Below are 27,302 nucleotides of genomic sequence, written 5' to 3' on the forward strand. Positions count from 1 at the left end.
GGCGCCCGCCACCGCACCTGGCTAATTTTTTGTATTTTTAGTAGAGACGGGGTTTCACCATGGTCTGGATCTCCTGACCTTGTGATCCGCCCGCCTCGGCCTCCCAAAGTGCTGGGATTACAGGCGTGAGCCACCGCGCCTGGCCACAGGTTTGTTATATAGGTAAACTCATGTCACTAGGGGTTTGTTGTACAGATTATTTCATCACCCAGGTATTATGCCTCGTATCCAATGGTTATTTTTTTTTGCTCCTCTCCCTCCTCACACCCTCTGCCCTCCAGTATGCCCCAGACACCGGGGTTCTCTTCTTTGTGTCCATGTGTTCTCTTCATTCAGCTCCCACTAATAAGGGAGAATATGTGGCATTTGGTTTTTGTTCCTGTGTTAGTTTAAGGATAATAGATTCCAGCTCCATTCATGTTCCCACAAAAGACATGATCTTGTTGTTTTTTATGGCTACATAGTATAGTGTATATACACTACATTTTCTTATCCAATCTGTCATTGATGGGCACTGGGTTGACTCCATGTCTTTGCTATTGTGGATAGTGCTGTAATGAACATTTGCATGCACGTGTCTTCATGGTAGAATGATTTGTATTCCTCTGGGAATATGCCCAGTAATGGGATTGCTTTTGGCTCTTTGAGGAGTTGCCACACTGCTTCCCACAATGGTTGGACTAATTTACACTCCCGCCAACAGTGCATAAGCAGAGGGCACATCCTCACATGAAACCCACGCTAAACCCCTGGGTCCTGTGGTCCAGTCTCAGGGCCAAAGGCTGTCAGGTTTCTAGAACCAGAAAATTCTAATAAAACTTTTCACAAACCTGGACACCCACTAATGAAGTGACAGATTTGAAGTCAGTCCACCAAGAAACATTTTGTGAACATGTTTTATCAGATTGCAGCATTTATTTTTTATTTATTTATTTATTTGAAATGGAGTCTTGCTCTGTTGCCCAGGCTGGAGTACAATGGTGTCATCTTGGCTCACTGCAACCTCTGCCTCCCAGGCTCAAGTGATTCTCCTGCCTCAGCTTCCCAAGTAGCTGGATTACAGGCACGTGCCACCACACCTGGCTAATTTTGTATTTTTAGAAGAGATGGGGTTTCACCATGTTGGTCAGGCTGGTCTCAAACTCCTGACCTCAGGTGATCTACCCACCTTGGCCTCCCAAAGTGCTGGGATTACAGCATGAGCCAAGATTGCCCCATTTTAAATTGCCCTTTTGCAGGTCAAAAGCAGTAAAAATCACTATTCCATATGGTTCAACCCCCACGGGCTTCCATCATCTATAAGATAAATAAAGGTGTGACTTTTCAAGGTCTGTGTCTGGTGCCAGCGGGTAAAATGCAGCGTGGACAAGGGAATGAGGTCAAGATCTGGAGGTGGCTGAGTCGGGTTCAAATCCCCACTCACCCCAACCACCTGGTAACCTAACCACTTCCTCCTCTGAGAGATATCAACCAGGGGGTGAACGTTACTCCAACAGCACACACAGCCCCAGCTAGAGGAGGGGTGCCCTGCCAGGCCACTCAGCCCTCTCTGCCTCCTTTCTCCGCCCATTCCTGTCTGCTCTGGGTCCTCTTCTCTAGCTGTGCTGTACTCTTTTCTGTCCCCAAACATACCCGCTGCCTGTCTTCCTCCACCTAGTACTAATTCTGCTCAACCCCAGGTCTTGCTTCCTGCAGGATACCTCCCCTGCGTTCTCCAGACTCCACGCCCCGCTTGTCTGTGGAGGGAGTGGCCCGAGGCCAGTGAACACGCCCTGGAGGGAGGGCTGTGTCTGCATCCCCTGCCTGACCTCCTGGTGCTCCACTCAGAGGAGCAGCCCACGGAGGGCGGGGACTTGCAGCTCCTTCTCCCCTCCTGCCCCTCTACCTCCCCTGCCAACCTGCACAGACCTGGACATAGGAGGTGCCACACAATACAACAGCCCTTTGCCAAGCACCCTCCCTGTGGCACCCTTGGGCTGGGCACTGGGGTGGAACTGAGTGGTTGGCCAGATGCTGAGTAGCTGTGCATGACCTCCAGGTGGCCAAACCCAGCGGCCACTCTTTGGGCAGTCAAGTGAGTGATGGCACACTTCACCGAGGGAGGGAGGAGCAGATGGAGGAAGACCAGGACAAGTCCAGGTGGCATGAGAGGCTGTGAGAAGCCTGTGGGACATCCAAATAGAGGTGCCACAGTTAAGTTGGGGCGCTTGTCAGGAACTGGATCTGAGCCCGAGGTTCAGGAGAGAGGCCAGAGCTGGAGATAAGAAGTTGGAAGTCATGGGCACGCAAAGCCATGGCGCTGGCTGAGGCCCCTCCTAGAGTGAGTGCACGTTGAGGAGAGAAGAGGTCCTCAGAGGGCGTCCCAGGATTCACTGGCATTAGGGGTCGGGATGGAGAGGAGAAATTGGCAAAATGGCAAAGAGTGCCAGGGAGGCAGGAGGAATCCCAGAGGAGAGAGCAGTCTCCTGGAAGCCATGGGAAGAGCGTGTAAGCGAGGAAGGAATCTGGTGTCCAATCCTTTGTTCTTAGGCCAAGTCAAATGGGTGCTACGAACCAGCCATTGGGCTTGGCAGCCTAATGCTGTGGGTGATGTGACGGGGACCAAGACATGACTGGGGCAGCGTGTGTAGTAGGCACAGTGCTTTCAAGTTTTCTGTCAAGTAGGGCAGAGTAAGGGTGGTAGCTGGGAAAGTCATATGGTCAGAGGGTGTTTTGCGTATTTGCTTATTTGAAGGTGGAGCTATTATAGCATGTGAGTGTGATGGGGGATGGCTGATCCTGCTGAATAATCCAGCAGAGAGGGGCAATGGGAGAAGCAGTTGAATACCGTTCACTAGATAACAGTAGCACGCCCCAGGGCTCTCTGAGGAAGCACTTGTTCCATTTCTCTGCAGCCACATTTTACTTCTTGGAAAATTCCAAAGAGTGTCCTCATCTGTCCTGCTCTCCAGATGGCTCTCTTCTCTTCCCAGCTTCACTGCCTGTGACCTGGAGTCACCCACTGATGACGGCAGCTGGGCCAGGTCATTCCAGAGTATGCCTTCCAAGCTTCCCTTGTGCCTGGCATGCGGGCCTGCAGCCGTCTGCCTGAGTGCAGACCCCGCCTCTCCCACGGTGCGGCTTCCTCCACTTCTTCCTCCACAGCTTCCTCCAGCTCTTGGTGCTTTGGTTTCCTCCTCTGTAAACGGAGATGATGACCTTACCTATGTCACAGGGCTTTTGTGAGGAAGATGTTTGAAGTATTGAGAGTGGCTTTCAGAACACTGAAGGGTTTCGTTGGTATTGTCATTGCTGTCCGTGCAGGAAGCTGTGCCTGGAGCAGGCTTTCTAAGACACATGCAAGTGCTAGGAGGTGGAGTGTGGGGATCCAGTCCACCCCAGGCAGCCTGTGTCAGGAAATGTTTAAACAGGCCCCTTGGTAAGAGCTGTCCCTCCATCTCATTTTGCTTGTTGAAACCCTTAAATGATTTAGGGAATAGAAGAAGCAGCAGCATCTCATAGTGGGATTTCGATATTAATGTCTAATTCAGCCTCCAACTGTATTCACAATTCCAGCCGGTGAAATCCCTTACCTGCTGACATACCTCCTCTGCCAAGAAGCTCACTGCCTTCCACTGCACATCATCATCATTCTTCATCAGCAGTTCCTGCGAGAAAGTTGTTCCTCCCAGTGAGCTAAAATCGCCTCCCTTTGATTCCCAACTCCCATCTTTGCTGTCTCACCCCAGTTAAACACCTCCCTATGGGGCCATATAACCAGGTACTTGCCTCTATCCTTGAGTCTTGGAGACAGTGACCTTATTCCCTTGTGTCTTTTCTTTTCCAGGCTGTAGTCTGGAGCCCCTGGAGTAGGGAGATACTGGCACCTCCCCAGTGAGATCTCAGCTATTATGACCTAAGCTGTAGTCACGCGGTCTCACATTGAAGCAAGAATCCCCACCCGGGGGTTTTCACATTGGTTGCTGCTAAGCACCATGCCCATTCTCGGCTTGCACTGGGGGACGCTGAATGCAGGATTTTATGAATCAGAGTCATAGGCTCAAAAAACACGATATTTCAGGGTTAGCCCTGGCTTTAGGCAAAGCCTGACCCAGCAGCTCAGCTGATGTTACTAAGGGCCCTGTTTCTTTTGCCTTAATCTCTGGGCTCTATCTGCAGCCCCCAGCATCTCTGGACGGTCCCCTCAGAGTCACAACTTCCCGCCTCGTCGGTCATCATACTCCGAGGCCTCCTCAGGCAGGCAGAGAACGGGGTCTGTGGGAGAGGACGCCGCTGAGGCCCGGAAACGCCTGCAGACGCTCCTTGTGTTTCATTGGCTCCCCGTGCAGCCCTGGGCCACTCACGGTGGCCAGGGTGGGGTTATGCTGATAAGCACGGGGAGGCCCCGCGGGCGGGGGCGGTGCTCGCCGCCGAGGTGCTGGCGGGGAGCTGGCCACCGGGAGGCGCTGCAGGGCGGCCCCGGCGCCCGTGGGCTAGCGGGCCCTCCAAGTGCCGAGTCCACCTGACGGAGCCCCGGCCGGGAGCCCGCGCCCCTCACCTGCCCGGACTCTCCGCGGGGCCTCACCCCGGTCACGCGGATCAGCCGCGGGAAGCTCCCTGCCTGCCCCTCCTGGGTGCTGCAGGGCTTCCACCTGCTCAGTGAGACCAGCAAGGGGCCATGGCTCCGAACAGCACCTCCCGAGCAGGGGTTTTTGTGTTCCAATAATATTTGGTCGTGGGAAGTCCACTCAGCGAGTCCATATAAAATGGGGACTCTTGGGTCGGGCGCAGTGGTCCACGCCTGTAATCTCAGCACTTTCTGAGGCCGAGGCGGGCGGATCACCTGAGGTCAGGAATTCCAATATGGAAACCTCGACTCTACTAAAAATACAAAAATTAGCCTGGCATGGTGGCGGGCGCCTGTAGTCCCAGCTACTTGGGAGGCTGAGACATGACAATCGCTTGAACCCAGGAGGTGCAAGTTGCAGTGAGCCGAGATCGCGCCACTGCACTCCAGCCTGAGTGACAGAGCAAGACTCAGTCTCAATAAATAAATAATACAAATAAAAATAAAATGGGGACTCTTTGGAGATTGAAAAATAAAGCAACAATGTATGAAATGAGTTGTCATACTATTTAATAAAACCAGGTAATATTTTCAGCCATTTCATTCTTTTTTTTTTTTTTTTTGAAATGGAGCCTCACCTTGTCACCCAGGCTGCAGTGCAGTGGTGCGATCTAGCTTACGGCAACCTCCGCCTCCTAAGTTCAAGCGATTCCCCTGCCACAGCCTCCTGAGTAGCTGGGATTACAGGCGCCCACCACCACACCTGGCTAATTTTTGTGTTTTTAGTAGAGCTGTGGTTTCACCATGTTGGCCAGGCTGGTTTCTAACTCCTGACCTCAAGTGATCCACCCGCCTCCGCCTCCCAAAGTGCTGGGATTACAGGTGTGAACCACCGTGCCTAGTCTAGTCATTTCATTCTTTAAAAATAATCTCTATGACTGCAATACAGTGCTCTCATTCTTAGACCAAACGCAGAATGATTTAGGACTGATTATTCCTTTTGGAGTGATTTTTCCAACAACGCTCTGTAAGAACACAAAGGTGCACCCTTACCTTTATGGTTTTTGGTTTTTTTTGTTTTTGGAGGTTTTCTTTTTGCAGCTTTATCATGAGGAGGGTCACTTTTGCAAAAATATCTCAGGCCTTTGTTGACTTTCTTTCTTTTTTTTTTTTTTCTTTTCTTTTGAGACAGAGTCTTGCTCTGTTGTGAGGCTGGAGTGTAATGGCATGATCTCAGCTCACTGCAATCTCCACCTCCTGGGTTCAAGTGATTCTCCTGCCTCGGCCTCCCGAGTAGCTGGGATTACAGGCACGTACCACCACGCCCAGCTAATTTTTGTATTTTTAGTAGAGACGGGGTTTCATCATGTTGGCCAGGCTGGTCTCGATCTCTTGACCTCGTGATCCACCAGCCCCGGCCTCCCAAAGTGCTAGGATTACAGGTGTGAGCCACTGCGCCCAGCCTTATTGGCTTTTCTAAAGGTTTTCTTCGTGCAGCAGAGCACTCTCCTGATGCTCCTGGCTGGTGCTCATCCTGCTGGTTTTCTCTTCCTTGTTGTAATCCAGTCCAGCCCTGCCACAGCCCTGCATCAGTGGCTCTGCCTGCAATTCGAGTTCTCCCGTGTCCCCCTGACCAACACCACTCGGCCTCCCCTTTTCCAAGATGCGGTTTTGCTTCATATTGGGTTCTATTGGGTTGTTATAATGAGATGGGTGAGGGACAGATGCTAGTATAAAGTGGCCAGTTTAATAAGTGGCCCTTTTATTAGTATATTTTCATGTTATGACAGATTTTTCTTTCTTCCCCTATCTTGTTACTGCAGGGACATGGAAAATGAATATTCAAAAGGTCAGGCCCTTAAAATATCAAGAAAAGTGATTGGTGGGGTGTAATGTAGGTTCCCCAAAGCCCAGAGAAGGGAGATGTTTCAATTAAAGGCTTTCGGGGACAAGGAATAGAAATGCAATTTAAACTAGTTGGGTGTGGTGACTCACATCCAAAATCCCAGTGCTTTTGGAGGCCAAGGCACTGGAGGATCTCTTCAGACCAGGAGTTTGAGAACAGCCTGGGCAACACAGTAAGATTCTGTCTCTTTTTTGTTTTTTGTTTTTGTTTATTTTGTTTTTGTTTTCTGAGACGGAGTCTGACTGTGTTGCCCAGGCTGGAGTGCAGTGGTGGATCTCAGCTCCCTGCAACCTCCGCCTCCTGGGCTCCCAGGTTCAAGTGATTCTCCTGCCTCAGCCTCCCAAGTAGCTGGGATTACAGGCGTGTGCCACCACACCCGGCTAATTTTTATATTTTTAGTGGAGACAGGGTTTCACCATGTTGGCCAGGCTGGTCTAGAACTCCTGACCTCAGGTCATCCACCCACCTTGGCCTCCCAAAGTGCTAGGATTACAGGATTCTGTCTCTATTTTAAAAATTAAAAAAAAAAAAAAAAAAAGTAGGCTAGGTGCAGTGGCTCATGGCTGTAATCCCAACACTTCAGGAGGCCAAGGCAGGCAGCTTGCCTGAGCTCAGGAATTCAATACCAGCATAAGCAACATGGCGAAACCCTGTCTCCACAAAAAAATACAAAAATTAGCTGGGTGTGGTGGTGCATACCTGTAGTCCCAGCTAATTGTGGGGCTGAGGTGGGAGGATCGCTTGAGCCTGGGAGGTCTAGGCTGCAGTGAGCCAATATCATGCCACAGCACTCCAGCCTGGGTGACAAAGAGACCCTATCTCTTAAGAAAAAAAAAAAAAGAAGAAGAAAAGAAAAAAAAAAGTAGCTGAAACAATGAAAAAAATTTTTTTAATTCCCCTATAACAAGAAGTCCAGAGATGGGTGGCCCTAGGGCTGGTGAAGTCAACAGCTAAAAGACATTAGGGCTTTTGTTCAACTACTCAGTAATTCTCTCAGACATTTTTTCATGTCACAAGACAGCTCCAAACATCACATTTTCATATGACACTGTCTAAAGGCAGGAAGGAAGGGGCATTTCCTTTCCTAGAGTTTTTTTTTATAAGGATGAAAATCTGTTCCAGAAGATTTTGCCTTGAGTCCCATTGGCTAAAACTGGGTTCCATGCATGTGCCCTAGCTGCAAGGGATGCTGGGAATCCCAGTATCTAGCACTTCCTCCTGGACTGTGGGAAGCTGACTCTGCCAGGGTGACAATGGCTGTTCATAGACAGCTTGCCCATGTACAGTGGGGAATGGAAGAGTCCTGTACTCTCCTCCTCAATGCCTGTGTCTCTCCCACCACTGCAGGTCAGAGGACTCCCAGGTCCCAACCCCACAGTTAGCCAGCCCAGAGCCAGGAGACAAGAGTAATGAACCTGAAGATGCTGGGACCAGAGACCCAGACCCCACTCCAGAGGGAGCCTGGCAGTCAGACAGCAGCTCCGGAAGCAGAGCCCTGGATGAAGGTTTGTCCCTGTGTGCCCAGTCTTCCTGCCAGGCTCACAGTCCCTCCGGCTATGCTCAGCCCTGTTCTCAGGGTCCTGTCTGCATACATGCTACCCGTGCACCCAGTCTTCCTGCCAGGTTCATAGTCCCTCAGGCTGTGTCAGCCCTGCACTCAGGGGTCTGTCTGCATCCATGCTACCACCAGCCTCCAAACAGAGCCCACTCCCACCAGCTGCTCAGGCTGGGCTGGGGCCCTTTTCCCCAGCCTCATCATGCTAAGAACCTAGGCCTGGAGAATCTGGGGGGTTTAGAGCCATCAGGAGGTCAGGATACCCCGAGATGTTCCCAAACGTGCCAGGTGGCCAGGGTCACCTTTAAAAGCATGGATGCAGGCTGGATGTGGTAGCTCACACCTGTGATCCCAGCACTTTGGGAGGCTGAGGCGGGTAGATCGCTTGAGTTCAGGGGTTTGAGACCACCCTGGCAACATGGCAAAACCTGGTCTCTACCCAAAATACAAACAGATTAGCCCAGTGTGGTGGCACGTGCCTATAGTCCCAGCTACTTGTGGGGGCTGAGGCAGGAGGATCACTTGAGTCTGGGAGGTCGAAGCTGCAGTGAGCCGAGATTGTGCCACTGCACTCCAGCCTAGGTGACAGAGTGGGGCCTTGCCCCACCCCCCAAATAAAAGAAAAAGAAAAAAGAAAAACATGGATGCCCAGGCCCACCCCGGATCTCTGCATGTGATTCTCTGGGGCGGTGGGGGTGGGGTCATAAGCCTGGTTTTGTTTTTAAACAGCTGTATCAGTTAGGACATCGTTTGTCTCCCAGTGTCAGATCATTCAGCCCAAACCGGCTTAAGTTAAAAGACAATGTACTGGTTCACGTAGCTTCAAAGTCCACACAAGCTTCAGGCACAGCTGAAATGTCAGCAGCACCGCTGTCTCGACGCCTGGCCCTGCGTTGCTCTGCAGTGATTCATTTCACAGGAGGCACTCCCCTCATAGTGGCAAGATGGTCACCAGCGGCTCCAGGCCCGGTCCTCTCAACTCCCAGGCCAGAAGCATGGAGGGCATTTCTCTTCCCTGCAAGTTTTGAGTCCAAGTCTTGGGCTAACTCCAGTGGCTCCCACAGGGTCCCTTGCCCTTCCTGAACTAGTCACAGAGGAGGCTGCACTCAGCCTGGCTGGGCCTGACTCAAGTGCCCCTGGAGCTGGGTGGTGAGGAAGAAGAGGGAGTGGGACTCCCCTGGGGACAGGGATGGGGACTGAGGTTGGGCAGCAGAACACCAGGGGGCCACACAGACCCCCAGGCTTCCTGATGCTGACGCAGGCGGGAGCCCACTGTCAAGGCCAAGCAACAATGGGGACCACAGACAGTCACATGCGTCACACCCCCTTCCTCCACATTACTCCAAACATTAGATGCCTGCAGTTCCCTGAGCATTGAAAATCTGTCCATCCTGATGCCCGTACCTTGAGGAACCCACCCCAGCTCCTAAGAGACTGGCTTGGCCTTTCCTGACTGGGGTTGCCACGGCCTAAAATGGAAATAACACTTATCTCTGAGACCACAGACAGGGCCTGGCTTGTGTCATCTTAGAAAACAGGGAAGAAGTCAGGCACGGTGGTTCATGCCTGTAATCCCAACATTTTGGGAGGCTGAGACAGGAGGATCACTTGAGCCCAGGAGTTTGAGGCTGCAGTGAGCTATCATCACACCACTGCACTCCAGCCTGGGTGACAGAGCAAGACTGTCTCTTTAAAAAAAAAAGAAAAAGAAAAAAAAGAAAGAGAAGAAAAAGAGAGCATTTCTCCCCACGTCCCTGTGTAAAGTCCCAGGAAGGGGCTCTGACTGGCCAGCTTCACTCTTGGGCTGGTCACATTACAGGGAGGCAGAACCAGCCTTGGTGGCCTTACCACACAGGAGCCTCGGGTGTAGGGGGTGGCTGTCTCAAGAGGGGACATGGCACAAGAGCCCTCCTCTCGGGCTGCCACCTGGGGAGGGATGCCTGGTTCCCCACCCTTTGTCCTGCATCCCCACATCCTGTGCTTCCCCAGCAGTGGACGAGCAGTTGTTCCGATCCGTGGAGGGCCAGGCTGCCTCTGATGAGGAGGAGGAGGAGGAGAAGTGGCGGGAGGAGCAGAAGACACCGGCAGCCGAGGCCAAGACACTGCTGGCCCGGCTCTCCAGCTGCGGAGGCAGGTGTGTGGCCTGTCTAGGGTCAGCCACTGTGAGCCTAGGCTCTCACACTCAGAGGTGTCCAGGGAAGCCAGGAGCACCCAGGAGGCTGGTTAGCCTCGCTCAGCCACCTCCCAGCCCCTCTGCGGCTCTGTCCCCTTGTCCCTCAGGGAGAGGTGGGAAGGCCCACCAGCATGTAGAGGATGAAGTGGGATGACCTTCCAGGGTACAGCTCATGGCTGGCTTGAATTCCCATTCGTGCCTTCTCACCAGCACCTGCACGGGAGCTCTCGTGGCACTCCCAGAAACCAGTGTCCCTCTCAGACCCCTTCCCAACCCATCACCCCTTGCCACACACCATTTTCACAGCTCTCCAGCCTGGCCCCAGGCCGGTGCTGGCTCCCTGTTTCATCTCACCTCCACCCTCATGGGGACCGAGGACGGGCCCAGGACACCTGGGACACCTCGGACAAATCACCTGGCTTCTCCGAACCCCAGTCTTCTCGTCTCTAAGATGGGATGGTGACACTCGTGTGGCAGAGGCTGTGTGAGGATTTGAGGTCAAAGATATACAATGCCTAACAGGTGCCTGGTGCACAGTAGGTGGGAACGCTGGTGGGGGCAACAGTTATTATTGTATGGTAAAATGCTGTTGATTTTCTGGAGTTGTTGTTACCACCAATTCTTCATGTCAACAGCAGGCATTTATGAAGCACCTACTACTTGCCAGGCAAAATCTGAGGGACAAGGAAAATTGCAGTAAACCAGACAGTGGCCTCCTCTTTTGGATCCTCTAGTGAGTGTGACAGGCATGAGGAAGAGGGGTCACACAGGGGCAGGGACAGAGGCAGGGCAGGGAGATGCAGGGAATGCCTCTCTGAGCAGAGCCCTGAAGGAAACGAGGGAATAAGCAATGCAGATGCTGGGGGAAGAGCATTCCAGGAAGAGGGAAGAGCAAGTGCAGAGGCCCTGAGGCATGTTGGAGGGACCACCAGGAGGCCACTGTGGCTGGAGCAGCATGAGTGTGGGCGGGTGGGAGGGAAGGTCAGAGAGCTCACGGGGCAGATCAGGTGAAGCCTTTGGCTTTTCCTCAGAGTGAGATGGGGGGCTGTGGGAGGGTGCTGGGCAGGCAGGTGCCGTGGCCTGGCTTTGCTTTAGGAGGTCGACTCCGCACCACCGCCACCCCTCCGAGGCTGGACAGAGTGGGCCCTGGGAAGCAGCCCCCTGCAATGCAGGCCCTCTCCTTTGCTGCAGGTGTGATGACCAGACGGCGGAGAAGCTCATGACTTACTTTGGTCACTTCGGCGGTGCCGACCATGCCTGCACCCTGGGGGAGTTGGAGGCCTGCGTTGCCATGCTGGTGGAGCAGCTGAGGACTCAGGGCTGCGGTGGGAGGACCCTGGGGACCTCTGGGGAGGAGGTCAGCAGATCCCAGAGATCAAAGGCTGGAGCAATTCTAGAGGATCTCACAGCTGGAAGGGTCTGAGGGATTGCAGCCAAGTCTCGTGCCCCATTCCCAAATGAGTAAACCAAGGCCCAGAGGGAGGTGATTTCCTCTGATTTAAATTTAATAAGAAATCTTTTGGTTGCAAATTAAAGGATCCCACCTCAAATTAGCTTGATTGCAAAACAGGAATTTATTGGAACATGGAGCTGAGAAGATGATCTGGACTTCAGGCACAGCTGGGTCCAGGGACTCAGAACAGATTGTCTCCATCTGTCTGCTGTGTTTTTCTGTAGGAGGTGGTCTCACTTTCCCCTGCTTCAAAAGGGCTTGCTTCATATGATGGGGGAAGGGAAGGCAGGACCATTAACAGCCCTAGACTTCCATCAGCCCACCTGGGAAGCCCTCAGAGGAAAATGAGTCTCACTCCTAATACACGAAATCTCAGGGACGAACTCCGATTGGCCACCTCACTCATGTGCCCGTCCCTGGGCCAATCCCTGTGGTGGTGGGGCGGGTTCAGTGATTGGCATTGCCACCAAAGTCAGATGAAGTGGAGGAGGGGCAGTTTCCCAAAAGAAAGGGAGTGTGGTAGCTAGAAGATGGGGAGAGAGGCCGGACATCCAGCTGTCTCCATTTCAATAAAACCACTTCGCATTTCTCATTCTCTATAGGAACTTCTCTACTCTATAGGAACTTCTCTATTCCACAGTAGCCAAGTGTGCAATGCTGCTGAAAGCTGTCATTTCACTAAGCCGTTGCCCACTGTGCTTTTACATACTGCTTTTGACATCGTTTTATATTTATACATCTGAAATTCTAAGTCTGTACTGCTTTTTACTTATGTGTGGCATGATGAAGTCCTAGTTCCTTAAATAACTTTTTAAAAATGATACCAGCTGACTTGTACGACCCATGAACCACACACTCGGCACTGATGTGCTTTGTCTTACTTTATGTTCAAAGAGCCCAATGAGGTAGGAAACGGGTTGAGAGAGGTCAGATGGGCTGGGCTGGGAGCCCATGCCTCATCCACGCCAGTGTGCCCTCCTTGAACCAAGGCGGCCACACCGCTCCGCCCTGAGGCCAGGAGTTGAGTCACTGGGGGCAGGAGGGAGCAGAGGGGTCTGTTTGGGCTCCAGCCTCTTAGTGCGTGAAATCAGAGACCAAGACAGAAGGTAGCAGGCCCTGGAGCGCTGTAGTAGACTGGACAAAGACCAGGACTATGCAAACATTCTGCTGAAAAATGCAAAAGGAAACATTTGAATGTCATTACAGGGCAAGCTGGTGTGGCTGCAGCTAAACTTTCCAGTGAGATCGGGTCTGCACCACCTCCAGCTTGTGGAATCCCTGCACCGGGATGGGGCACCCCTCACTTACTCCCCAGAGAAGGCTGCTAACACCAAGTAGCACAGCATGGCGTTTATGTGCTGGAGCCAGGCTGCCAGGATTCAAATCCTGACTCCATTTCCTATGTGACCTTGGAAAAGTTACTCAACTTTTCTGTGCCTCGGTTTCCTCACCTGTGAAATGGGCAAAATAATGGTACTATACTGCATGTATCAAACAGGTGAACACTTGTGGTGAGTGCTCAGCAAACATGTGCCACGGCTATCCCTGTTTCTAGCACTCTTTTGTGTTGTGCAGGTCTCCTAAGTTGAAAGTTGTTTCTACATTTTCTCCACCACCGCTCTGGTTTCCTGGAGGCCTTGATCTTGCCTGCCCAGGCACCCCTCAGGAAAGTCATAGCCCTTGTGGCTGGGGAGGGTGCAGTACTGTGGGCCATCAGGAAATAAACTGGCAGTCACAAAGTTCTGAAGGGCATAGCCACCCTTCTAAGAACATTTCAAGGAAACAGGACTTGGAGGATCCTAAAATTAGCCGGCCTTCCAGTCTCATCCCTAGAGAGCAGAGGCACTGGGCCTTCCCTCCTCCTGCCCAAGCCCAGAGTGGACCCTGAGCGCCCTTGGCCACCACACTTTCCACTGCTTCTCTTTCCCTCCATTGGTGCCAGGGGAAGGGACTGCCTCATGCCTGGCATGCCTGCTTTAGAAGGCAGGGGCCACAAAGCACTTTGTGACTGCCTGGCATCCTAGTGTTACTGGGTACGACTGACGGTTTCGGTGGCTCCCTGGCCAAGGCTGGGCCCATAACTCAGACTGGGCCAACCAGGCCCCTCTCCTGGGACTCTCCATGCTGTGGGATGGGGATGGCTGGAGAGGGTCCTTCTCAGCTGTGGCTCTTGGATAAGAGGCTTGGGACACTCCCACTGTCTCAACCCTGTCCCATTCCTGAGGTTCTCCAGCTGCCAGTCCATTCTGGGATCTGCCCACTAGCCTGCTGTAAATTTCCTCTCTGTGTAAGCTAGCCAGATTGGTTTCTGCTGCTTCCCACCAAACTTAATTTGTTAAAATAAAATAAAATAAAATACAACAAAACCAGAGAAGAGAAGGGAGAATGGAGTCCCTAGAGTAGGAAACAAAATACACAATTTTTACATCAGTCCAACTCGCCGTGTGGCTTTAGGCCACACACTCAGCTTCTCTGGGCCTCAGCACCCGCCTTGAGGAGATGGAGTAGTTGATCTGGTCACCTGGAAGGCCGGGGGAGGCCAGCAAGGTAAGCACTGAGCCCCCTTCTCTCCCCAGGCAGAGTTGCAGCAGAAGGTGGAAGAGAATGAGCACCTGAGGCTGGAGCTGCAGATGGTGGAGACTGAGAGGGTGCGGCTGTCCCTGCTGGAGGAGAAGCTGGTGGACGTGCTGCAGCTCCTGCAGAGGCTCCGGGACCTGGTAGGCTCACGGGAGCTGTCACACTCAGGGAAGGGAAAGGAGCTCTTGGAGGGAGCGCCACCTGTGTCAGGCACCAGGCTCTAGGCTCTCCTCACAGTAGGCAGCTGTTACCCCATTTTACAGATGCAGAAATGGAGGCTCAGAGGAACCAACCAAAAATAGGGTTGGGGGGCTCCCCAGGTCATTTTAAGAAGCTAATAAAACTCTTGTATGTATCATTTTCTGGTTCTGTTCTCAAAACCAGAAGAGGATAAATAGAAGAAAGACAAGAAAGGAAAATTATAAACTAATGTGACATTTAAACATGGACGCAAAATTATTAAACACAATACTAGCAAACCAAATCTGGCAGTGTTTGAAGAAATACAACATGACCAAGTTGGACTTATCCTAGAAATTCAAGGATGATCCCACATCAAAAAATCTATTACCAAAATACACCACATTGCAGATTAAAGGAGAAAGACCAGATGATCATCTCAATTGATGCAGAAAAGGAAGTCAATAAAATTCAATCTCCTTTGATTATAAAACTCCTCAGCAAATTAAGAATAGTAGAGTTCTTCTTTCACCAGATAAGGGCTCTCAACCAAATACTTCATGCAGATCTCACACTGACTGGTGACATGTTCAGAGGAATCCCCCTAAAATCAGATGTGGCTGGGCATGGTGGCGCATGCCTCTAATCCCAGCACTTTGGGAGGCCAAGGTGGGTGGATGGCTTGAGCTCAGGAGTTTGAGGCCAGCCTGGCCAATATGGTGAAACCCCCATCTCCCATCTCTACAAAAAAAAAAAAAAATTTGCTGGGCATGGTGGTGTGTGCCTGTGGTCCCAGCTACTTGGGAGGCTGAGGTGGGAGGATTGCTGAAGTCCAGGAGGCAAAAGTTAAAGTGAGCTGAGATTGTGCCGCTGCACTCCAGCTTGGGTGACAGTAAGACCTTACCTCAAAAAAATAATTAAATTAAATTAAAATTAAAATCAGACTCAAGACAAGGATGCCTGTCATCACTGTTTTTATGCAAAGCAGAGGTTCCATCCAATGCAGCAAAAGGAAAGGGAAAGGCTATAAGGATTAGAAAGAAAGAAAGACCCAGGTCTGTGGGGCTCTGAAGTGGGCTGTGCCCTGTGCGTCGGGCTGCCTGGGACCCGGAGCTGCCGAAGTCCAGCCCAGTGTTCACATCCTGGGCAAGCAGAGACCTGGGGATGGGCCCCGAGAGGCCAATCCTAGCCCAGGCAGGCAAGGGCAGTGGTTCCCAGCAGAGGCCATGGGCCATGCAGCCTCAGGGTAGATGATGCGGCTCCTCCACCTCCCAGCTGGGTGCCTTTGGCAAATTTCACATTCTTTCCCAGCATTGCTTTTTTCTGCTGGTTAAAACGGGCATAATAAAATACATTGTTGCAAAGATCAAATGAGCAATGCATAAAAATGCTCTTAGGGTTATTTCCCAGTGTCTACCTGGGCACAGACGGTAATCCTCAGGTACGTGATCTTTGATGGCATGGATCCTGCCCACTGCCCCACTCACCCTCCAAGAGTCTCTGGGGTGGGCAGCCTAGGGGTAGGGGGTGGGCACACAGGGTGGGCAGCCTAGGGGTAGGGGGCCAGGAAGGGATGAGGGTTGGGGAGGGAGCTTGATCTGTCCCCAGGGAGCTGCCCAGAAGCCCCTAGGGGACACCAGTTCCCATCGGCTGAACAGGGACACAGCAACCAGTCTGATCCAGCCCTGTCTCCATTTCTTTTTAAGAACATATCGAAAAGAGCCCTGGGGAAGATTTTGCTGAGCACGCTGGACGCTTTCAGGGACCCCACCCACGGTAGGAGAGCACCCCAGTCTCTCAGAGCCCAGGCAGTGGCTGGAGGGTGTCCTGAGGAGGAGACTCCAGCGTGCTTCATCCTTAGCATCTTGTTTACAAAACAATCATGTTATTCCTGCCCTGCATGCTTTAGAAAGTTGAAGGGGCTTTTAGCAAGAGCAGAGGCACAGAAGCCTCGGGCAGAAATGCCAGCCAGAAGCCCAGTGAGGGATGGGTGGGCGCCACCGGCAGCACTGCAGCCACGTGTGGGGGAGGTACCCCAAGGGTTTTTAAACCCCTGAATCCTTATGAGGGACCTAGAAGGAATGAGTTGTTATCCCCTTCGTACAGAGGAAGACACTGAGGCACAGGGGTCAAGTGCTGGCCACGCCCAAGGCTGGGACATCTCCCTTAAGCACTCAGTAACACGGACCCGCTGTTTACATGAAGCTCAGGGAGCAGAACGGCAGGAGTGCCAGCTTATGCCTGGTGCAGCCAGGCCGAGCTCCCAACTCACGGGGCTTCATAGGCTGACAGGGCAACCAAAAGCCCTTTGCTCGCTGACCTCCCCAGGCACCACTGGGCAGAGCTTAGGTGCACCCACTGCCCTGAGCAGTCCTTGCCCTCGTGGAGGAGATCAGAAATTGTGTGCTCCAAGCCCCCTCTCCGGGGTCGTCAGGGGAAGGTGGTCCACAGAGCGAGGAAGCTGGGCAGGGCTGGGGAGGGGCACAGGGGATAAGGGTGGCTGGGTCTCAGGAAGGAGGGACAGTGGCTTTGTGGGTGAAGGCGAGCAGACTGATCCTGCCCTCCCTGCCTGCTGTTTCCCTCCAGTGGGGAGGCCCAGCCCCGCAGCCATCCTGGATGCCCTGCACCAAGCCTTGGCTGCCTGCCAGCTGTTGAGGAGACAGCCCTCGGCACCAGCCTCTGCAGCAGCTGCACTCGCCAACCCCCTCCTCGTCTCCTGCTGAGGTTACTGGCCCAGCCTGTGGGCACCCTGCTCAGCCTGACTGCCTTTGGACCAGTCTCCATGATCAGCCCAACCACTGACAGCTGGTCTGACCACCGTCGTCACATCATCAGAACTTGAGTCTCTGCTGGCTCCTTCCAAGGTTGAGCCCAAGCCCAGAGCCTCCCACTGCAGCGCCTGGAAGCCACCCCTTCCTTGGGCTCCTCCACATTCCCTCGCAGCCCCTGCATTCCTGCCACCAGAGTCCACATTAAAGCCCTGCAATTGCTGGATCAGCCTGCACCTGATGCTGTATCTTTCCCCTGCCCTCAGGGCAGAGGTGCCCACTTTCTAACTGAGTCTGACCCCAAATCTCTTCCCCAGGGTTTCAGGATCTCCTCCCCTCCCAGCACTGTCTCCTTCCTCCCACCAGCATGCCTGCTGCAAGGGAAACTGGGCCCAACCTTTGGGATACCTGGTCTGTAGGAAAGCACTCCACACCCCAGGAAATGTTGATGACTAGGAAAGGCTGCGGGAATTCCAAGGAAGGAATAATCACGTAGGCTCCCTGGTGGAAGCTGGCCTTGAACCAGCTCTAGAAGACAGGTAGGATTTAGGCAAGAGCAAAGTTGTGGAACCAGCAGGGAGCCCCAGGAATGCAGTGCTTGGAGCCCTTGCTCCTGAACAGACACTAACTCCTGAACTGCGAGCCCCTCCTCCCGAACTGAGAGCCCCTCCTCCCGAACTGCATCATGGGGTAGCAGGAAGGAGTGGCCCAGGTGCCCGGTATCACCTAGCTTAAACTGTCATGAGAGAGAAAGATCCACTGCCAAACAGTGCCATGGGGGTGAAACCAGTGCTAAATGGAGGTAAAATAAAGTGTTGTAAGAGCCCAACCAGTAGGGGTCTGTCCGAGCCTCGGGATGCCTGGGGAAACTGCAGGAGTCAGGGGAGCCCTGTCTGCTCTGAACCTTGGTGGGGAGGGGCAGGGGCAGAGGAGGAGGTGGAGGGAGGGTCGCAAAGATGATGAGTTTCACCCTGGCCTTCGTTCAGGTAACCACTGGAAACGCCTAAGCAGGGAAACACAGGCCCAGCAACTTTCAGATGGTTCCTCCGGAAATGGAATAAAAGAGACCAAGGCCAGTGGCCACCACAGAAGGGCCACCCCCACCCCTGGTCCAATTAGATGGGACAGGCCCCTGGATCCATGGGCCCATGTACAGAGCTGGCCCCGGGAAGGTGGTCTGAGCAGGCAGGGGTGCGCCCAGCTTGCTCCTCGCATCTCCATGGAGCCCACTGGCCCTGTACCTCAGGCTCTGCACTGCCTGCGGGACCCAGGCCAGGCAGGCTCCCATGTGTCCCAGCTCGGTCGCAGGGCCAGCTGCTGTGTGTCCTGATCATGGTGGTGGCTACATGAACCTACACATGGGTTAAAACTCACTGTGGACAGATATGAGAGTTCAGAGCTCCAGGGGGCCCTCGTTACAGGGAACCTCATCACAGGGGGACCCCCACACTTTTGCGAATTTTACCTCCAGGAGTTTTACTATGTTCGCACAGTGAAAACAGAAGAAAAAGTCCCCTCGTGCTTCCGGCAGGAACAGGAGAAAGTAACCATTTAAAAATATGCCAGGACATTCTGTGCTTTTTAACAAGGCCTTCCATCAAAAGAAACTATTTTACCAGGGCCTAGCCCACTAGCATTTGATTAGAGCCTAATCAAACTGGGGGAAGAGAAATACCCACCTCCAGTCCCTTCAGCCATCCTGTCCCACCTAAGAGAAAGAAAACCTAAGACGTTCACAGCCCAGGGCCCAGGCTCACTAAAAGACTGAGATCTAATCATAGGACTATAGAACACATCCCTTCCCACCACGCCTTCCCAGCACATCACTAAAGGCCTCTTTACCTCTGGGTAAAAGGTAAAAGTTCCTTTTACCCAGTGCAGCATGCCTGCCTTTTAGCAAAAAATGCAAGGCAGATTAAAAGGCAAAAAGCACAGTTTGAAGAAACAGAGCAAGCATCAGAATCAGACCCACCTATATGGTAGGGATGTTGGAATCATCAGGCTATAAATTTAAAACAACTGTGATTAATATGCAAGGGCTCTCTTGGAAAAAGTCGACAAATGCAAGAACAGATGGGTAATGTAATCAGAGACGTGGAAATTCTAAGAGAATCAAAAAGAAATGCTAGAGATAAAAAACACCGTAACAGAAATGAAGAATGCCTCTGATGGGCTTATTAGCAAACAGGGCACAGCTGAGGAAGGAATCGCTGAGCTTAAGAATATGTCACTAGAAACTTCCAAAACTAAGAAGCAAAGAGGAAAAAAGACCGAGGAGTGTGGGGGAAAGAGCAGAATATCCAAGAAATGTGGGACATCTACAAAAGCTATAACATGCATAATGAGAGTACCAGAAAGGGAAGAAAAAGACAAAGGAACCACATTTAAAGTAATAATGACTTAGAATTTCCTAAGTCATTAATGTCAGACACAGATCCAGGAAGCTCATAGAACACAAGTAGGTTACATGCAAAAAAGAAAAGAAAAGAAAAAACTACACCTAGGCATCATACATTCTAACTTCAGAAAATCAATGATAAAGAACATACTTTGAAAGAAACCAGAGGGAAAAATAACACCTTACCTACTTGGGGGGCTGACGTGGGAGGATCGCTTGAACCTGGGAGGCAGAGGTTGCAGTAAGTCGAGATGGTGCCACTGCATTCCAAGCTGGGCGACAGAGTGAAACTTTGTCTAAAAAAAAAAAAAAGAACAAAAAAGAAAGCTGAAGTAGCTGTAATAATTTCAGACAAAGCAGACCAATCTAATGATAACAAGTCAGTTCTCCAAAAAGATGTAAGAATCCCTAATGTGTATACACCTAATAAGAGTGTGGCAAATATGTGATGCAAAAACTGATAGAACTACAAAAAAAATGAATTCACTGTTTTTGATGGAAACTTCAACGACCTCTATCAGAAATAGACAGATCCAGATCCGCCAGGCAGAAAATCAGTAAGGACATAGTTGAACTTAATAATAGCACCATCAGTCAGCTGGACCTAAATGACATGGATAGAACACCCAAGAACAGCAGAATACACATTCTCCTTAAGCTCACACAGAGCCTTCACCAAGATAAACCACATTTTGGGCTATAAAACACGCTTTAACAAATGTAAAAGAATACAAATTATATGATGGTCTCAGATGACAATGGAATGAAAATGGATATCCATAATAGAAAGATAGCTAGAAAAATCCCCAAATTCTTGGAGGTTAAACAACACACTTCCAAATAACAAATGGGTCAAAGAGGGAATCTTAAGAGAAATTTTAAAATACTGTGAACTAGGCTGGGTGCGGTGGCTCATACCTATAGGCCCAGCACTGTGGGAGGTGAAGGTGGGGGGATCAGGAGTTCCAGACCAGCCTGGCCAACATGGTGAAACCTAGTGTCTACTAAAATACAAAAATTAACCAAGTGCAATGGCACATGCTTGCAATCCCAGCTAGTGGGCAGGCGGAGGCACAAGAATCACTTGAACCCCAGAGGTGGAGATTGCAGTAAGGAGAGATCACATCACTGCACTCCAGCCTGGGCCACAGAGTGACAGCTTGTACCCCCGCCACAAAAACTACTGTGAACAAAATAAAAATAAATATACAGTGAATCAAAATTTGTGGAATGCAGCAAAAGCACTGCTTAGAGGAAAATTTATAGCACTGAATGCATATATTAGAAAAAAATATCTAAAATCAATAATCTAAGCTTCCACCTCATTAAACTATAAAAAGAAGGGCAAATTAACTGCAAAGTAAGCAGAAGAAAAGAAATAATAAAAATTAGAGCAGAAATCAATGAAATTAAAAAACAAAAATCAGAGAGAAAATCAGCAAAACTAAAAGCCAGTTCTTGGAAAATACCAGTAAAATTGATAAGCCTCTGGCCAACCTAATTAAAGAAAAAAAAAAAAGAAGATATAAATTACTAATACCAGAAATGAAAGAGGAACATCACTACAGAGCCCATAGACATCAAAAGGATATTAAAGGAATACCATGAGGCATCTGTGCCCACAAATTTGGTAATCTATGTTTAATAGATCAATTTCCTGAAAGACACAGTCTGCCAAAACTCATATAAGAAGAAACAGGCCAGGCACGGTGCTCACGCCTGTAATCCCAGCACTTTGGGAGGCTGAGGCGGGCAGATCATGAGGTCAGGAGACAGAGACCATCCTGGCTCACAAGGTTAAACCCCATCTCTACTGAAAAACCACAAAAAAATTAGCTGGGCATAGTGGTGGGTGCCTGATCATGAGATCAGGAGATTGAGACCATCCTGGCTAATGTGTCTACTAAAAAAAATAAAAAAAAAAAAAAAAAAAAAAAAAATTAGCTGGTCGTGGTGGCAGACACCTGTAGTCCCAGCTACTCAGGAGGCTGAGGCAGGAGAATGGCATGAACCCAGGAGACAGAGGTTGCAGTGAGCCAAGATCGCACCACTGCACTCCAGCCTGGGTGACAGAGCGAGACTCCATCTCAAAAAAAAAAAAACAAGAAAAAACAGTGATTGGCTTTTGTGTATTAATGCTGTATCCTACAACTTTGGTATAGTTGCTTATTAGTTTCAGTAGTACGTTGTTGATTCTTTTGGATTTTCTACAACTTTGCTGATGATACAGTCATCTATGTAGAAAATCTTTATACCTTTTATTTCCTTTTCTTATCTTATTGCATTAGCTAGGACTTCCAGTATAGTGTTGAAAAAGAACTGGTGAGAGAGGACATCCTTACCTTGTCCCTGATCTTACTGAGAAAGCATCTAGTTCCTCACTATTCCATGTATTGTTAGCTGTGGGGTTTTTTTGTAGATGTTCTTTATGAAGTTGAGGAAGTTCCTCTCTTTTCCTAGTTCATTGGAAGTTTTTACCTTGAATGGATGTTGGATTTTGTCACATGCTTTTTCTGCATCTATTGACATGATCATGTGATTTTTCTTCTTTAGCCTGTAGATGTGATGAATTGCTTGATTTTCAAGTATTGGACCAGTGCTGCGTATCTGGAATAAATCTCACTTGGTCTCACGTGGTGTTTACTTCTTTCTATACATTGTTGGATTTGAATTGCTAATACTTTGTTGAGCATTTTATATCTATATTCATGAGAGATGTTAGTCTAATTTGCTTTTTTTTTTTTTTCTTGCGTACAGTCGCTTTTCCAGGCACTTAGCATAATTCACTGAACACAGCAGACAGAAATCCTTGTCTTCCTGGGGGCTTCCATCCCAGCTGAGAGCAGCCAGCCCCACTGGACATCACTGGGCAGGTGGGGCACACAGCACGTGGCATGTGCTACTCCTGCAGATTTGAATGCATCCTCCTCTGCTGGGGTGGGGACTGCCACCCAGGGCCAGCTAAAAAAGTGCGTGGACTTTGCGTGGAGAGGGTGGGGCTGACAGAGCCCCAGCCCCACATCTTGTGATACAGGTAGAGTTAGAGGTCTGGGATGTCCCCTGCAGGAGGGAGGACTCGCAGAGCTGTGGATGGGGCCACTTGAGAGCCCATGGCCCCACCACAGGTCCCAGTGCTGCTCCCCTGCCCATGCCTTGATGGGGTCCCTGGATGGGGCGTGGTGAGCAGCCCGGTGCACACCTCAGTCCTGCCCAGCGTGCCATGGGACCAGAGACCTGCATCTGCCGTCCCGAGAACAGCATCCTTGGGAAGACTTGGCCACGCGGCGAACAAGGCCTCTCCGAAGCGCCATAAAAGCTCTGCGAAGGCTGGGCAGGGGAGGACAGACTAGTGTGTTTCCTCCTCTCGCAGGGACTTATGCAGCACCTACTGTGTGCAGTGAGTGCAACAAACAGCAGACATAACCCCTCCACACCCAGGCAGAGGATTCAGTGAGGAGAGGCCGGGAGGCAGAGAATGTGCCAGGCTTCCCTGCAGGCGGGGAGGTGGCAGTGGAGCAGACTCTTTACCAGCCCCCTGCTCGACGGCAGCAAGACCCAGCCCTGTCCGGGACGATGGGGAACGAAGGCCCAGGCCGCTGGCACTGCAGCCAACCGCCCGGAGGACCAGCCAGTCCACCCTTGCCTCAAGGTCCGGGCGGACCCAGTGCAGCAAGGGCCGGCGTGGGTCCATAGCACCGCGCCCAAGTCCTCCCTGAGTTCACGGGGCAGAGCTGGAGGTGACCGCCTGGGACGAAGGGACGAAGCTGGCCGCACAGAGGGGCCTCCAGAGCAGACAACCCGGACGCCCGTTGCTCAGATGTCCTGGCCTCACTGGAGAGGTGGGGGCTGCAGTCCACGGTGGTTGGAGGGCGGTTTTTCCTTTCCAGAGGGGTCCTGGAGCGGGAAGTGGCTTCCCTTCCTCCCGGGGGTCGCTGCTGGTTCTCTGAAGTCGCGGTGCGAGAGCACGGAGGCCAGCACCTACCTCTGCCGTGCGCCTGATGTCGAAGGCCATCTGCTCGTGCCCGGCGGGCCCCATCCGCCGCCGCCGCCTCCCTCAGGACTAGGAGCCGCCTGTCAACGAGGACCCTGAGGAAGTGGTAAAGCTCTTCCAAGCTGATGCCCGAGCCAGACCTCATGATGAGCGGCAGCGGCGGACCCAGAGCGAGTATGCCAGGGAAGGAGCGGGCGAGGGTGAAGCAAAGGCCGGGGCCCCAGCGACGCCTCCTAGTGGAGGGACAGTCTAGAGTGGCGTTGCCCTCTTACTGAGGGAGGGCCCATGGTCGAAGGCTGGAGCACACTCTAGTTCCGGACCTGGGTGACTGGGGCGCACCTCGGCCTTAGCAGGTTGTGAACCCTGTGGTGCCCGACACTGGCATCAGCACCATCTCGCCCGCCTTGCGCGTGAGCTCCAGGGCAGGCCGCGAGCCGGAGTCGCGGGTGCAGGCACTTCGGGAGCACCGGGGAGGTCCGGCCATCGGGCAGGCAGCCGCAGGAGTCTCCAGGGCTTCTTCCCTCATCAGCCGGCGCTGAGGGACCAGGGAGAGGAGGAGGGGAAGGCGTGGGCGCGGAACCAGGTCCAGCTGCCCGCAGGCCCCGCGCAAACCAGGCGAGGGGCATCCACGTCCAGCGCGCCCTAAGCCAGGAAGAGCACGGCCGGGCGGACACGTCCCTTGCCAAGGGCCCCTGAACGGATGCCGGTCTCAGAGGTGGCCACCCCTTGGGGCAGTAGCCACCCTGGATGTGCTCCTCCCAGCAGCCGCTGCAGTCTCTGAGGGGCACGTGCTCTTGGGGTTCGGGCTGTATTCCTGGACCCCGGCTCCCGGATCCGCCGCAGTTGGTCCAAGTCGAGCGCCCCCTCCGGCATCACCTAGCGCCGCGGGTGCCCTAGCCCCGGGTGCAGGCGCGGGAGCAGTGCAGGGCGGCTCGGGTCGCCGAAGGCACCTCAGAAGTCCGCGCAGGAGAAGGCGCGAGGCTCCGGAACGCAGGCCACGCCCTGCCCGGCCGCCGCTCACAGGCCTCAGAAGTGGTGCTCCGCGGGGGCGCGGCTCGGTCCATCAGACGCCCCGGGCGGGGACTGGAACCGCGGGGACCTGCGGGGTGTCGAGGCTCGGCCCCTAGAGCCCAGGCCCGCTCCTCACTTCCGCCGGAACAAATTGTAGCTTTGTTTCTTGTAACGTCTTGTCAGGTTTTGGTATTGGGTCATGCTGGCGCCACAGAATGAGTTAGAAAGCATTCCCTCTGCTTCTGTCTCTTGGACGAGATTGTGGAGAGTTAGTGTAATTTATTCTTTAATGTTCACAGGTAGAATTCACTAGTGTACTCACCGGGGCCTGTTCTTCCTGTTTTGGAGGATTATTATTAAATTCTTTAATAGAGGCCTATTCAGATTATCTGTTTTTTTTTTTTCTTTTTCTTTTGAGGCGGAGTCTCGCTCTGTCGCCCAGGCTGGCGGGCAATGGCGCAATCTCAGCTCACTGCAAGCTCCGCCTCCTGGGTTCAGGCCATTCTCCTGCCTCAGCCTCCCGAGTAGCTGGGACTACAGGCGTCTGCCACCACGCCCAGCTAAATTTTTTTTGTATTTGTAGTAGACACGTTAGCCAGGATGGTCTCGATCTCCTGACCTCCTGATCCCCCCCGCCTCGGCCTCCCAAAGTGCTGGGATTACAGGCGTGAGCTACTGCGCCCGGCCAAGCCAATCACTTTTCTATAGACAAACAATGAAAGAGCGGAATTTGAAATTCAAATACAATACTATTTACATTAACACTGCCAAATACAAAATACATAAGTATAAATATTTTTAAATATATGTATACACTGTATGTGAGGAAAGCTACAAAACTATTATGAAAGAAATCAAAGGGCCGGGCGCGGTGGCTCAAGCCTGTAATCCCAGCACTTTGGGAGGCCGAGACGGGCGGATCACGAGGTCAGGAGATCGAGACCATCCTGGCTAACACAGTGAAACCCCGTCTCTACTAAAAAAAAATGCAAAAAACTAGCCGGGCGAGGTGGCGGGCGCCTGTAGTCCCAGCTACTCCGGAGGCTGAGGCAGGAGAATGGCATGAACCCGGGAGGCGGAGCTTGCAGTGAGCTGAGATCGACCCACTGCACTCCAGCCTGGGCGACAGAGCTAGACTCCGTCTCAACAAAAAAAAAAAAAAAATCAAAGAGCGAAATAGACGGAGAGAGATTCCGTGTTTAAGAGCAAGAAGACTCAATATTGTCAAGATCTCAGTTCTTCCCAACTTGATCTATAGACTAAAAGCTATCCCAATCGAAATTCCAGCAAGTTACTTTGTAGATATTAACAAACTGATTATGAAGTTTATATGGAGAAGCAAAAAACCCAAAATAGCCAACACAATATTGAAGGAGAAGAACAAAGTTGTGGGACTGACACTACCCAACCTCAAAGCTTATGCTAAAGCTGCAGTAATCAAGACAGTGTGGTATTGGTAAAACAACAAATAAATCAATGGAACAGAATAGAGAGCCCAGAAATATATCCATAGAAATATAGTCAAGGCTGGGCGCGGTGGCTCAAGCCTGTAATCCCAGCACTTTGGGAGGTCGAGACGGGCGGATCACGAGGTCAGGAGTTCAAGACTAGTAGGTTCCTGGTCTTGCTGGCTTCAGAAGTGAAGCTGCAGATCTTCACCGTCAGTGTTACAGCTCTTAAAGGTAGTGTGGACCCAAAGTGTGAGCAGCAGCAAGATTTACTGTAAAGAGTGAAAGAATAAAGCTTCCAAGGTGTGGAAGGGGACCCAATCAGGTTGCCACTACTGACTTGGGCAGCCTGCTTTTATTCTTTTAGCTGACCCTACCCACATCCTGCTGATTGGTCCATTTTACAGAGAGCTGATTGGACTGTTTTGACAGGGTGCTGATTGGTGCATTTACAATCCTTTAGCTAGACACAGAGTGCTAGACAGAAAAGTTATCCAAGTCCCCACTAGGTTAGCTAGATACAGAGTGCTGATTGGTGTATTTACAATCCCTTAGCTAGACATAAAGGTTCTCCAAGTCCCCACTAGACTCAGGAGCCTAGCTGGCTTCACCTAGTGGATCCTGCACCGGGAGCTGCGGGCAGAGCTGCCCGGCAGTCCTGAGCCGCGCCTGCACTCTTCAGCCTTTGGGCAGTCCATGGGAGGGGGCGCCACGGAGCAGGGGGCGGCAGCCGTCGGGGAGGCTTGGGCCGTGCAGGAGTCCACCGAGGAGGGGGGGCTCGGACATGGCAGGCTGCAGGTCCTGAGCTCTGCCCCGCGGGGAGGCAGCTTAGGCTCAGCGAGAATTCGAGTATGGTGCATGCAGGCCAGCAGTGCTGGGGGACCCGGGGCAACCTCTGCAGCTGCTGGTCAGGGGGCTAAGGCCCGTCACTCCCCTGGGCTGGCGGTGCCTGCCGGCCCCTCCGTGTGCGGGACCCGCCGAGCCCGCGCCTGCAGGAACTCGGTTCCCAGCCGCACCTCTCCCTCCACACCTCCCCGCAAGCAGAGGGAGGCCTCTCCGGCCTCAGCCAGCCCAGAGAGGGGCTCCCACAATGCAGTGGCGGGCTGAAGGGCTCTTCAAGCGCTGCCACAGTGGATGCCGAGGTCGAGGAGGCACCGAGAGTGAGGGCTGCCAGCACATTGTCACCTCTCAGTGGCACCCAGGGAGCTGCAACCATGGGAAACATGGGGTCTCCTTTGGCCAGAAACGGAGTAAGCAAACAATTCCTAAGAAACCTTCACCAAAAAAAGAACCTCC

General features: G+C 52.1%; 1 protein-coding gene across 2 annotated transcripts in view; it reads left to right on the plus strand.

Annotated features, from left to right (window-relative positions):
- The window catches only part of EFCC1 (EF-hand and coiled-coil domain containing 1), a 37,752-nt gene extending 19,765 nt beyond the window's left edge, over positions 1–17,987 (plus strand). Inside the window, exons 3-8 of one of the 2 annotated variants that reach the window (XM_031935160.1) lie at positions 7,800–7,957; positions 9,997–10,141; positions 11,372–11,537; positions 14,210–14,350; positions 16,097–16,166; positions 16,977–17,987. In XM_031935160.1, coding sequence (XP_031791020.1) covers positions 7,800–7,957; positions 9,997–10,141; positions 11,372–11,537; positions 14,210–14,350; positions 16,097–16,166; positions 16,977–17,113 — 817 coding nt within the window. In that variant the 3' untranslated portion in view covers positions 17,114–17,987. The remainder of the gene's footprint in view (positions 1–7,799; positions 7,958–9,996; positions 10,142–11,371; positions 11,538–14,209; positions 14,351–16,096; positions 16,167–16,976) is intronic. The other variant, XM_031935161.1, reaches the window with a different exon arrangement.
- Positions 17,988–27,302: the final 9,315 nt, after the last annotated feature.

This window comes from Piliocolobus tephrosceles, chromosome 2 (assembly GCF_002776525.5).
Source record: "Piliocolobus tephrosceles isolate RC106 chromosome 2, ASM277652v3, whole genome shotgun sequence".
In the NCBI taxonomy this organism is placed as follows: Eukaryota; Metazoa; Chordata; class Mammalia; order Primates; family Cercopithecidae; genus Piliocolobus; species Piliocolobus tephrosceles.